This window comes from Cololabis saira, chromosome 2 (genome assembly GCF_033807715.1).
Source record: "Cololabis saira isolate AMF1-May2022 chromosome 2, fColSai1.1, whole genome shotgun sequence".
NCBI classification, from domain to species: domain Eukaryota; kingdom Metazoa; phylum Chordata; class Actinopteri; order Beloniformes; family Belonidae; genus Cololabis; species Cololabis saira.
The window spans coordinates 54,926,041-54,938,889 of NC_084588.1; the positions used below are offsets into that span (position 1 = coordinate 54,926,041).

General features: G+C 44.4%; 1 protein-coding gene across 1 annotated transcript in view; it reads left to right on the forward strand.

Moving 5' to 3' along the window:
* dnm1a (dynamin 1a) overlaps nt 1-12,849 on the forward strand; it is a 65,076-nt gene that overhangs the window by 36,879 nt on the left and 15,348 nt on the right. The window contains exons 13-20 of the mRNA XM_061707130.1: nt 1,126-1,177; nt 3,557-3,568; nt 5,080-5,109; nt 6,987-7,100; nt 9,036-9,145; nt 9,923-10,034; nt 10,760-10,774; nt 11,042-11,212. Coding sequence (XP_061563114.1) covers nt 1,126-1,177; nt 3,557-3,568; nt 5,080-5,109; nt 6,987-7,100; nt 9,036-9,145; nt 9,923-10,034; nt 10,760-10,774; nt 11,042-11,212 — 616 coding nt within the window. The remainder of the gene's footprint in view (nt 1-1,125; nt 1,178-3,556; nt 3,569-5,079; nt 5,110-6,986; nt 7,101-9,035; nt 9,146-9,922; nt 10,035-10,759; nt 10,775-11,041; nt 11,213-12,849) is intronic.

Below are 12,849 nucleotides of genomic sequence, written 5' to 3' on the forward strand. Positions count from 1 at the left end.
CAAACGCATTGGGAAAGCCTCATCGACCATTGCACGTCTCAAGACCCGTGTCTGGGAAAACAGCAAGCTGACTACAGCAACAAAAATGCCTGCGTTATCAGCACTCTGCTCTATGGCAGTGAGGCTTGGACCACATACGCCCACCAAGAACGGAGACTGGCTACATTCTACATGCGAAGCCTGCGACAAATACTCGGCATTACCTGGCAGCAACGCGTAACAAATGTGGAGGTACTCTCACGTGCTGGCTTACCAAGCATGAATGCGTTACTGAAGCAACGGCGACTACGTGGTTAGGACATGTCTCACGTATGGCGGATGGCCGTATCCCAAAGGATGTACTCTTTGGTGAGCTGCAAAACGGAAAGCGGAAGCTGGGTAGGCCAAATCTCCGGTATAAAGACGTCTGCAAGAAGGATCTGACTGTAGTACCGAACCACAGTGAATGGCAGAGGCTGGCAGCAAATCGTGAGACATGGAGAGACACAGCCAAAGAGGCTATGGTAGCAGATGACACCAGACTTGCACAGAAACAAGCGTCAAAACGCCAACGCCGTCACGCTCCAAGTCTATTGCAAAGTGAAGAATACTAGTGTGATCTGTGTGGATGGATGTGTGCTTCACGAATAGGCCTACACAGCCACAAACGGTCAAGGAAGTGCACTGGCAAGCATCCATAGTCGATAAACGACTGACGGAGGCCGACGACGACGCTATAATGCCAACTTGTGCAACAACATCAGCACACACATGTCAGTGTGAGCCAGAAAAGTGTAATAGGGCAAAACGCAATATGTATCAGCACAACTGTGAGCACTAAAGCACTTAGCAATTTAAACATGACGGTCACTTAATTACTGGTATCAGTTGTAACATGTTTTATAACTTAATGATTTTTATCTAGCTCAGTCGTGTCTTTTAATGTTGTGTTTTGTTGGTATGGATGTCATATCTCGTCTCGTTTGTTTGCTGGTTCTGATTCTGTCTGGCATTAATTTACCAGTGGAAATGACTGGCTACAACCGTGAATATTTACACTCGTGTTTATTAACGTGTACAGTCCCTGTCAACAAATACAAGTGAATTGAATTGAATTGAATTGAACTGATGTGTTCTGTGACGCAGCGCGCAGCAGAGGATCAACCAGATGGCCAAGAAGAAGACGCCTGGAAATCAGGTAGATTACAAACACCACAAACATCACAAACATCAGGAACATCACAAACATCACAAACACCAGGGGCCTGTACTACGAAGCGGGATTTGGGGTTAGCGAGGTAACTTCAGGTTTAACCCTGGGTTTTCAGGACTACGACGGTGGTTCACTTCTTACCGGGGTACATCGCCATGGTAACTTATGCTGAACCGCTAACCTGCTCCGGAGCAGGTTATGTTCGAGATACAGATCGCCGGGTATAAAAGCACCGCCCACTGACCAATCAGCTCTCTTGGAAAATGGCATGCCCTTTCGAAGAGAATCCAGTGGAGCTTGGTGCGCGGATCGTGAGAGGATCCCTCCGAAGAGAACGCGTATTCAGGGACCGCCAAAACCCCTTTGCTTTCCCTGATGAGTACCTGTATGAACGATCCAAAAAAAAAAGGAAAAAAAGAAAAAAGAGGTGGAGGAGAAAATAAAAAATAAATCAATCAATGAATAAATAAAACAAATCATCACCCAAAATCCGATGTACAGTCAATCCAAAACTAATACCAATTAAATAAATAAATCAAGAAGAAATCAAAAAGAAGGTGCATTTGTAAGGGGATAGCAAAAAAGGGATTTTCAATTTCGTCCCTCGAACATTCTGAGAAGTCACTTTAAAATACTAAATACCCCCCTCCTGAAAAAATAAAAAATAAAATAAAATAAATAAATAAACCCAATTCTTTGGTACAGCATCAGCACAAGTTATCGGTCAACAACAATAGTTATAGAACCAATATATACAGGACTGTCTCAGAAAATTAGAATATTGTGATTTTCTGTAATGCAAACACAAAAACAAAAAAATGTCATACATTCTGGATTCATTACAAAACAACTGAAATATTGCAAGCCTTTTATTATTTTAATATTGCTGATCATGGTTTACAGTTTAAGATTAAGATTCCCAGAATATTCAAATATATGTTTATCCCTATGAATTTACGCATTTATACAGTCAGCGATCTTTTGCCAGCTGTCTTTCCTGCATTTTGCAGCTGCAACTGTGTTGCTTTTTGCCTGTATTATATGCCTATACTCATCATATTTCCGTAAAATTATTGTTTGCTCTTCGCTACTGAAATAAGCGGCTCTGACAGCGGACTTCTCCATGCTTGCGATTGGTCATACGCTGAAAACCCCGCCCCTTTTATGTGCACGCGCTCATATCCAGATTGGAGAAAGCTGGGTTGATATACCGAGTTGATAACCACCGTCGTGTGACCGCTTAGCGTGATTGCAATTGTCCCGCTTAGTGAATCTGGATAAGGAAAAGATATCCTGGGTATGTTGAACTTGCTTCGTAGTACAGGCCCCAGGTAGATCAGGAACATCAGGAACATCTTTAACTCTGATTCAGGGTTGTTGTTTTGTTGTTTTTCCATCACACGCCTCACTTTTAGTTTTTGCTAAATGCAACACGGCTGTACAGTGTGTTGTTGCCGGGGGCAACCGCTCAGAATCTGCAGAGCGATGGACAGTTCTGTTATCATGAAACAAATCTTTTAAATCTGGATTTTCAACCTTTTTTATCCTCGGATGAGAGAAAACCAGAGCAGGTCCCGCTTGGAATTCTGATTTTTTCCCTTTTTTTTAATGTGTCAAGTTTTAATCCTGGCTTATACTAACTTTTGAATGTGTTTTATTCTGCTTCTATAATTCCTGACTGGGTTTTTAGCTACATGTGTTTATGGTTGATGAAACTTTGTCGTCGTCAGACGTGGAAGGAGTAACGTTAGGCCGAGCTGGAACGTTACAATCTCCAGCTTTAGGCTTCGTTATCGTCACTAATTTATACTTCAGGTCTAACTAGTTAAATATGAAATAATGTTAATTTATCCTTCAGGTCTAACTAGTTAAATATGAAATAGATAAGTCCATTTAGCAACAAATGTTTGCTTTTCTTTTCTTAAACAGCTCTAAACAGCTATATTTCCGCTCTAAAGTCATTAGTCACATGACTAATATACTATTTTTTATTTAATTTTTTTTAACTTTCACAAATTATTTTGGTTAAATTGCCTTTATTTCTTGTTAAGTTGTTGGACCCCTGCAGTTCCTCCGCGGCCCCCTAGGGGTCGCCAACCCCCGCTAGAAGACCCCTGTTTTAAAGCTCACAGATTAGTTACAAAACTCCTGATACTTTAAACCAACAGACAAACAAAAACACGTTCATTTGGATCTCAGAATTATTCAAACAAATGTGCTTCACATTAACTACTGATTGTTTTGGCACATTTTGATTTTGCACCTTCGTTTTGCCGCAGCTCCTGTTTTTCATCGTTTTCCGTCTGTGTGTTTCTCTTTGTGTTTTTTCTTCCCTTCTTCCTCCTCCGGCTGTTTCTGCTCCAGGAGGAGAGTATGGTGAGTAGCGGGGGGTTAACGTGTAGTAGCCGCTCTTTCTGCACGTTTGCAGCTTTACGAGGGCGTGTTGAGCCGCATTTTGGAATAAACGTCCAAAATGTAATAACTTTGTCATTTCATTTTGTAATAAAGCTGCATTTTGTAATACATTTAGCCACATTATGTAATAAGTTATTGCATTTTGAGAAGATTATTATAAAATGCACTTGCAACTTTTTTATTTTCTAGGAAATGTAATAACATGCTGGATTATGTAATAAAACCTATTGTTGTTGTTTGTTTAACAATGAATTTATACAAGAGAGACTTTTGTTGTTTTTTATGCAATTTCCCTCAGAGCTATGTAGCCAATAAATCTATGTATAAAACTCCAAATATGACTTTAGTTTCCTATTTGAAGTTTGGAATTATATCGGCCAATAACAAACAAATAAACTATGTTTAGAATTGTTATTACATAATACACCATGTTATTAAATTTTCTAGAGAATAAAAAAGTTGCAAGTGCATTTTGTAATAATCTTCTCAAAATGTAATAACTTATTACATAATGCAGCAAAATTTATTACAAAATGCGTTGTGGTAGTTTATTACAAAATGCAGCAGTTTATTACAAAATGAAATGACAAAGTTATTACATTTTGGACGTTTATTACAAAATGCGTCTCAACAGGGAGCAGTTTGGTTTTAATTTGTTTTGTTTGATACAAAGTTACATGTGGATTCACGTGTTTAAGCTTTCATTTTTGGGCTACAACTAATCGCAGATCCGTGATCAACACGTTTCATTTCTACCGCTGTAGACGGCAGGCGGCCGTAGAGAGAGATGCTCGGCTGCTTCCCTTCCTCCTCCGTTAAAACACTCATGCATTTATAAGATGGTAAAAGTGCTGCAACGTAGAACAATGAAATATGTTATGAACATGAATATGAAGATTTTCAAACAAACTGTGGAGCCCCCTAGTGGCCGGTTTGCAGAACATTCAAAATGTCTCCTGCCGAAAAGGCCAGAGGTCAAATGTCAGCTAGATTATTGTAGATTGTCACTTTCTCTAATTTTTTGGTGCTAGGAATTCAATTCTGAGATAAATTTCCTTTTTCAAGGTCATGTTGAAGGTAAAATCTAATTTTAAGGTCATTTTTTGCACAAAAAACTCCATGTTTTAGAAATGTATTGACAAAGTGATATATATAATGTATAATGTTTTTCATTTTGTTTGATTTATTTTATTTATTTATTTAATTTTTTTGTGTGTTTTGTTATTTATTTTATTCTGTTGTTGTCCTTTTATTTTCTAAAAAATGCAAATATATAAAAATAAAAACTACTATCATAGCTGTTGGAACTGACCCAGCGTTTCTGGGATGTATTTGTCATCATTTGTCATCATTTGAAAGGTGACGCCTGTAGAGTCAGAGTAGATTTATGAAGCAGCAGCCGCAAGGCCAGAAAACCTCACGTTTACCCAGAAACCATCGCTGTAGTTTTAATTTTCTCTCCACGTTTTCAGCCTGAGAGGGGAGTTAGTGACCGGTACAAGGTAAATAATCACATGACTTCCTCTGTGTTTCTAGTCGGGGTGTAACGGTACACTAACCTCACGATACGCTACAATACACCATACTGACGTCACCATAACGATATTATAGCGGTATTTTTTAACAACCTTGAATGAGGAACATATGACTGGAAAAAATTGTCTTTTATTTGAAAGACACAAAATACAAAACAATGCTGTGCGTTTTCCCTATTGTTACAGTTTGTAATGAATGAATGAATATTTTATAAACTATTAAAAGTCCTTTCAGTCAGATTTTGGTCCACGGGTCGAGGTCGTCACGTGATCCCGCTGCACCAATAAGATGTTACTAGTAAACACAATATATTCTTATTAATAACCCAATATATTAGTATTAATAACCCAATATATTAGTATTAATAACCCAATATATTCATATTAATAACACAATATCAGCTGCAGTTTGTCACCTCCACGACACGGATCGTGATGTTTTTATATTGTTACACCCCGAGTTTCAGAGAGTGAAGTAGAGAGACAGCTTTGTTCGGAGTGTTTGGTCCTGTAGAGAGTTAGTAGAGGGTTAGTAGAGAGTTAGTAGAGAGTTTGTAGAGGGTTTGTAGAGGGTTTGTAGAGAGTTAGTTGAGAGTTAGTAGAGAGAGTTAGTAGAGAGAGTTTGTAGAGAGTGTGTATAGAGTTTGTAGAGAGTTTGTAGAGAGTTTGTAGAGAGTTTGTAGAGAGTTAGTAGAGAGTTTGTAGAGAGTTAGTAGAGAGTTTGTAGAGAGTTAGTAGAGAGTTAGTAGAGAGTTAGTAGAGAGTTTGTAGAGAGTTTGTAGAGAGTTAGTAGAGGGTTTGTAGAGTTTGTAGATAGTTTGTAGAGAGTTTGTAGAGAGTTAGTAGAGAGTTTGTAGAGAGTTAGTAGAGAGTTAGTAGAGAGTTTGTAGAGAGTTAGTAGAGAGTTTGTAGAGAGTTTGTAGAGAGTTAGTAGAGGGTTTGTAGAGTTTGTAGATAGTTTGTAGAGAGTTTGTAGAGAGTTAGTAGAGAGTTTGTAGAGAGTTAGTAGAGTTTGTAGATAGTTTGTAGAGAGTTTGTAGAGAGATTGTAGAGAGAGTTTGTAGAGAGTTTGTAGAGAGTTTGTAGAGAGAGTTAGTAGAGAGTTTGTAGAGGGTTAGTAGAGGGTTTGTAGATGGTTTTTAGAGAGTTTGTAGATGGTTTGTAGAGAGTTAGTAGAGAGTTTGTAGAGGGTTTGTAGAGAGTTAGTAGAAAGTTTGTAGAGAGTTTGTAGAGAGTTAGTAGAGAGTTTGTAGAGAGTTAGTAGAGAGTTTGTAGAGAGTTAGTAGAGAGTTTGTAGAGAGTTAGTAGAGAGTTAGTAGAGAGTTTGTAGAGAGTTAGTAGAGGGTTTGTAGAGAGTTTGTAGAGAGTTTGTAGAGTTTGTAGAGTTTGTAGAGAGTTTGTAGAGAGTTTGTAGAGAGTTTGTAGAGGGTTTGTAGAGAGTTTGTAGAGGGTTTGTAGAGGGTTTGTAGAGAGTTAGTAGAGTTTGTAGAGTTTGTAGAGTTTGTAGAGAGTTTGTAGAGAGTTAGTAGAGAGTTAGTAGAGAGTTTGTAGAGAGTTTGTAGAGAGTTAGTAGAGAGTTTGTAGAGGGTTTGTAGGGAATTTGTAGAGAGTTTGTAGAGGGTTTGTAGAGAGTTTGTAGAGGGTTTGTAGAGAGTTTGTAGAGAGTTTGTAGAGAGTTTGTAGAGGGTTTGTAGAGAGTTTAATTTCCTCTAGTGTGTCTACAGTAGCTTCAGCTCGTGGTTGTGAAGCCGCTGACGTGGAGTCGCAGCTCGTGGTTGTGCAGCCGCTGACGTGGAGTCGCAGCTCGTGGTTGTGCAGCCGCTGATTGATCCGTGTGTTTCCAGGTGATCAGGAAGGGCTGGCTGACCATTAACAACATCAGCATCATGAAGGGAGGAGCCAAGGAATACTGGTTCGTCCTGACGGCTGAGTCTCTGTCCTGGTTCAAGGACGACGAGGTGAGATAATAAAACCAGAACTATTCGTTCTATTTCATCCCTGCTGACCGCTAGAGGCGGAGCTTCAAGCACTGAATGACCTAAACCAGCAAAGTCCCGAGGAATCCCAATTACAAACCTCAGTGGAATCAGCTGGTGCAGGCAACAGGACCACACCCAGTGGGTGGGGAGAGGCGACATTCACCCTGTAGAACCCAGAGAAAGTATCCGGCACAGGCCAGCACGCAGCCCCCGAAGCTCCGGCCCAATCAGCAAGCCCCAGGTTGGGGTGCAGGGAGAGGAGTCTTGACGGACAAATCTCTACCCTGACCGGGCCGTTACCCTGCCCCCCTCACTCCCACGCTGCAGGGATGGTGGGAGAGCGCCTTCCTCAGGTGCTCAGGGCCGAGGCAGGCGGGGCAGAGACCATGCCCTTCCTCCGGCTGCAGAGGGGCCTCAAAGGACACACAGTAGTGCAGCCCCTCCATGTTGGTGGCACCAGTGCACCTATCCAGGTGCCAAGAGCGTGGACACCACTGGTCGCCAGACTATTAAACCCAACACCGGGGGGACGGGGCGCGTACGCCGCCTGTACCAGCCAAGGCAATGTCGTTGCAACACTCCAGACCACCGGGCGCCAACGCTGGGGTCAACTGGAGCAGAAACAGCGAATGCTGGGGGGAGGGAGCGCGTACGCTGCAACACCAGCAGAGGCGTTATCACAAAAGCAAAGGATTCGTCAAAAAACAAAACAAAAAACAACACAATAAGCAGAGCGCTAACGCTGCAGCCAATCAAAGTGAGACCAAATGCTGGAGGGAGGCAGCGCGTACGCAGCAACACCAGGTTAAGGCAAACAAAACCGTAGCGTGCTCGATGCTGGCGCTAATCACTAATAATATACGCGCTGGCCGCCGGGAAGCGCTAACGCGACCATCCAGCTGAGAAAAAAAATGCCAGGAAATAAAGAAACCGGGTGCGCAAATGCAACCGCATCAATATGGGAGCCAATGATCGGAAGGTCGGTGGTTCGAATCCCGCTCTGTCCCAGTTTGCTGTCGTAGTGTCCTTGGGCAAGACACCTTACCCACCTGCCCCGTGTGAATGTGTTTGAATGTGTATGAATGTTGGTGGTGGTCGGAGGGGCCGATATGGCAGCCACGCTTCCGTCAGTCTGCCCCAGGGCAGCTGTGGCTACAAATGTAGCTACCACCACCAGTATGGATGTGTATGAATGAATAATGATCTCTGTAAAGCGCTCTGGGTGCCTAGAAGGCAGAAGGGCACTATATAAAATGAAGTCATTATAATGAACAATAAAGAATGCAAAGAACTCAGTGGTCACATACCTCGTCCCAGCTAGAGGGGAGTGACAGCACCGGCTAAACCGGCGAACACAAGGACGCACCGCGTCCACGTCCTGACAAACTCAGAGGAAAGTTTTGCCGTCGCAGTTCCTGGAGGGAGAATTGTTCGCTGCTCCGACCGACAACGGTCACGGAACTACCAGCGACGACTACAAGTTAGATCTGGTTGAAATGCGGCTTCAACACTTCCAAAGCAAACCTGCGCACGAGAAGATGAAAAGGAACTGATCCTCTGACGACGCTGGAAGATATGGACTTCTCCGGGTCATCCAGGGTCATCCAGGGGTCATCCAGGGTCATCCAAGGTCACAGGTGACGTTGTTGGTTTACATACTCCAACTGCGCAAAGGGGAATATTCAGTGCTTGAAGCACCAACTCTGGCGGTCACCAGGGAGGAAATAGAAGTCTAAACCGGAGGAAATAGAACTCTAAACCGGAGGAAATAGAACTGTAAACCGGAGGAAATAGAAGTCTAAACTGGAGGAAATAGAAGTCTAAATTGGAGGAAATAGAACTCTAAACCGGAGGAAATAGAAGTCTAAACCGGTATTCAGTGTTAACAACGCGCCGCGGTGTCGCCCCCTGCAGGAGAAGGAGAAGAAGTACATGCTGCAGGTGGACAACCTGAAGCTGAGAGACGTGGAGAAAGGATTCATGTCCAGCAAGAGCATCTTCGCCCTGTTCAACACCGAGCAGAGGTTCATCACACACTCACACACACACACACACACACACACACACACACACACACACACACACACACTCTCTCATATATACTGTTGAAGAATAATATAAAATCCAGTTCAGAAGTCGCTGTGATGTAGAGAGTTTTAGTCTGTGGTGTAGAGAGTTTTAGTCTGTGGTGTAGAGAGTTTTAGTCTGTGGTGTAGAGAGTTTTAGTCTGTGGTGTAGAGAGTTTTAGTCTGTGGTGTAGAGAGTTTTAGTCTGTGGTGTAGAGAGTTTTAGTCTGTGGTGTAGAGAGTTTTAGTCTGTGGTGTAGAGAGTTTATTCAGTAGCCGGCGGTGAGCAGACCTACAGAGCGTGTCTGGGTTGGTGTGCTGACCCAGAGTGGTTGGAATCATGACTTTTTATACAGTAAGTTCAAAGCACAAAAGGCAGGAATAAACAAGCCAAGTGAGAGACAAAAAGCAATTTACAGTCAGATGTGATCTGTGGCCAAATGCCGTTATCGGGTATTTGGCATGACTGTCACTAAGTTGTAAATTACCCCATAGGGAGTTCTCGTGGTTCAAGTCTGTGGCCAAATGAGTTGGTATTAACATATGAGTCAGTCAGGAACTCATTCCTGTGGTTCAAGTCTTTGTTGAAACCAGTTCCAAGGTGTCGGGCCTGCAGGGGGAGGAAGCTGTAGTTTCACGTCAGCCACGGTGTCACAATGCCTCATCAATACACACACACACACAAATGGAGTTAGAAGGCATAATCATTATTAAACTGCGTGGTCTGTGTGTCAGAAACGTGTACAAGGATTACCGTCAGCTGGAACTGGCCTGCGAGAGCCAGGAAGACATCGACGCCTGGAAGGCTTCGTTCCTCCGAGCTGGAGTTTATCCTGAACGAGTCGCGGTGAGAAACATCTCACACTGTTACTGAAGCAGGGAAATGATTTGGTCTTTGTTCTCTAATGGCCCTTTTCCACTAGCATCTACTCAGCGCGGCTCTACTCGCCCCCGTCTTGCGGTTTCCACTACGGGCCGAGGCGGGTGGAGCCGTCCCAAACAGATACTTTTTCTGTCCCGAGGCTGCCGAGGTTCTAACCGGGCTGAGCCGGCCCTGGATCTGACGTCACCACAATACAGGCCACCGATTGGTCGGGGGGCGGGGCCGGCAGACGCTTGAATCAGGAAGTGGGAGTCAGCGCGAGAGCGACTCGCGCCTCGTGGCGATTTTATTATAAAGCGCAAACGTCTGTTTGGTGATCCAACTCTGAGGTGCAGATGTTCATAATTCTGGTGCTGAGGAGAGAATTAAAAAGGGATGTAGACGGAGATAAGGAACGATCAGATCCACCAGGAGCTCTGTTTTAATCTCAGCCGCTCGTGGCTCCAGCTGATTTTCTCTTCTGTACCGACACAAACAAAGGGGTTGCGTTGAGTAGGTACTAGTGGAAAAACGCCATAAATGTACATAATCCTGCAAGTCCTCACTCTGATCCCCCAACGAAGTAAAATAAGTTAGTTAGTTAATTATTTAGAGTTTTTGCTATGTATTTACGTGTTGTCCATGTCCAACCGTCATATCTCTCACTTGCAATGTCTTTTATTTTCCTTCATTGCTGTTTCACCTCAAAGGAGAAGGAAGGAAAGGTAAGATATTTATCTCTACGTGTCGCTGTGTTTATCATTTCTATTTTATGGAAGTGTAACGCTGCCACCCCAGAAAAAAAAAATATCAGTATCACGTTATAATGTGAAAAGTTTATTGTTTGAACAATAAATGATCACATTATAACGTGAAACAGTTTAACAGTTTAATAGTTTAACCCCCCCCCCCCCAGAGTGACGGTGGCTCCGACAGCTTCATGAACTAGTTTAACAGTTAAATGTTTAATAGTTTAACTCCTCTCCCCCCAGAGCGACGGGGGGGACGACGGCGGCTCCGACGGCTTCATGAACAGCATGGATCCTCAGCTGGAGCGGCAGGTGGAGACGATCCGGAACCTGGTGGACTCGTACATGGCCATCGTCAACAAGACGGTGCGGGACCTGATGCCCAAGACCATCATGCACCTGATGATCGTCAACGTGAGTGTCTGAGCCGCAGCGCTTCGTTAGCGCAGCGCTTCGTTAGCGCAGGGGCGTTAACACAAAACACAAAACACTAAAACGTCTGGAGCCGCAAGAAATGAAAAGTCTTGTATCAGCTGTTAGTGTGTATGGTGTATCAAAGATGAAACTGCACACTCGTAGTTTGTTAATCTGTGACAGTTTACTGCGTCGGCTCAGATCACAGTACAATCAACGAGACGCCAGTGCAAAACAGGTGCGTGACATAAAGTGCAGTTGCGCTGAACATCCCATAGGTTTGTACTCTAATAGCACCCATAACATCTCTCTTTTCTTTAAGTAAACCATAACTCAAAATAATTTTATACCCTTATTAAAGAACCCGACAGATAATTAACTTTCCGCTGTGACAATAAACAGTTCCCCTTATTATATTATTATTCTATCCCCCCCCCCCAGATGTTACTACTGTCCATACGAACCTACAGGTTCAGTCTGTCGGGAGGCCGAATCAGGCGGCCATAACGTGACCGAGCCGGGGAATGAGTTGATGATGATAGTGGAGGGACATCTGCTGTTTCCGAGGTCTGTAGAGAGCCTGATGCACACGGACTGCCAGGAAAACTGCCCTGAGCAGAGGGGGGAGAAAACATACATGCCCTCTGACCCTCAGTCATTTCACCTGGTGCTTGAACCTCATCACCTCCAGACACAGGCTCCTCTGGGTCAGTTACGGGGTGCTGTGATGGCATCGGCTCTGCCATACGTAGGTCGACACGGTTGCCGCGATAGAGAGCGCCCTCGACCTCCACCAGATAAGACCGTGGAGCGACTTTACGCAGACACACTCCCCGCCGCCAGATGCCGGTCCTGTTACCAGGAAGTGGTTTCATCCGAACCGCTTCACCCACTGAGAGTTCAGGTAAGTCCTTTGCAGTCCTGTCATATATGAGCTTAGAAACTTGTTTCCTATGGCGCAATTTGTCAACTACACCCATAATGACCCGCGGTTCGAGCAGGGCAGGAGCCACTGGCAGAGCAGACTTCCGACGCCGTGCCATCAGACGCTGGGCAGGACTGCTGTCCATTCCCTCTGTAGGGGTGTTTCGCCACTGTAGTATTGCTTTCCAGGTATTTTTGCCTTCCCGAAGGGCTTTCTTGCATAGATTCTTAGCAATTTTAACAGCTGCCTCTGCCTTTCCGTTGGCCTTGGGATGCCTCGGTGAGGACGTAACATGCTCAAACTTTAGTGTGTCAGAGTCGCTCCTGTAGTTTCTTGTGCTGGCCCCCCCTTCTCCTCCCTTTTCTCTCTTTTGTCCATGTTGCAGCATCCTTTGCCGGACACCGGAACCTGCAGTGTGGGAGTGAGGGGGGCAGGGTAACGGCCCGGGCAGGCGGGGGAGAAGGTTCATCCCTCAAGACTCCTCTCCCTGGCCCTGCCCCTTTTCAACCTTTCCCCGACCCTGCACCCCAACCTGGGACTTGCTGATTGGGCCGGAGCTTCGGGAGCTGCGTGCTGGCCTGCGGTCCCCACCCCCGGTCATCCCGTTGCTGCTTCCACCTGCCTGCTGTGCTGTTGCCGTCCCTGACCCACCAGTCTGGCCCTCGGCAGGAGGGTCCCCCCTTATGATCCAGGTCCTGCTCAAGGTTTCTTC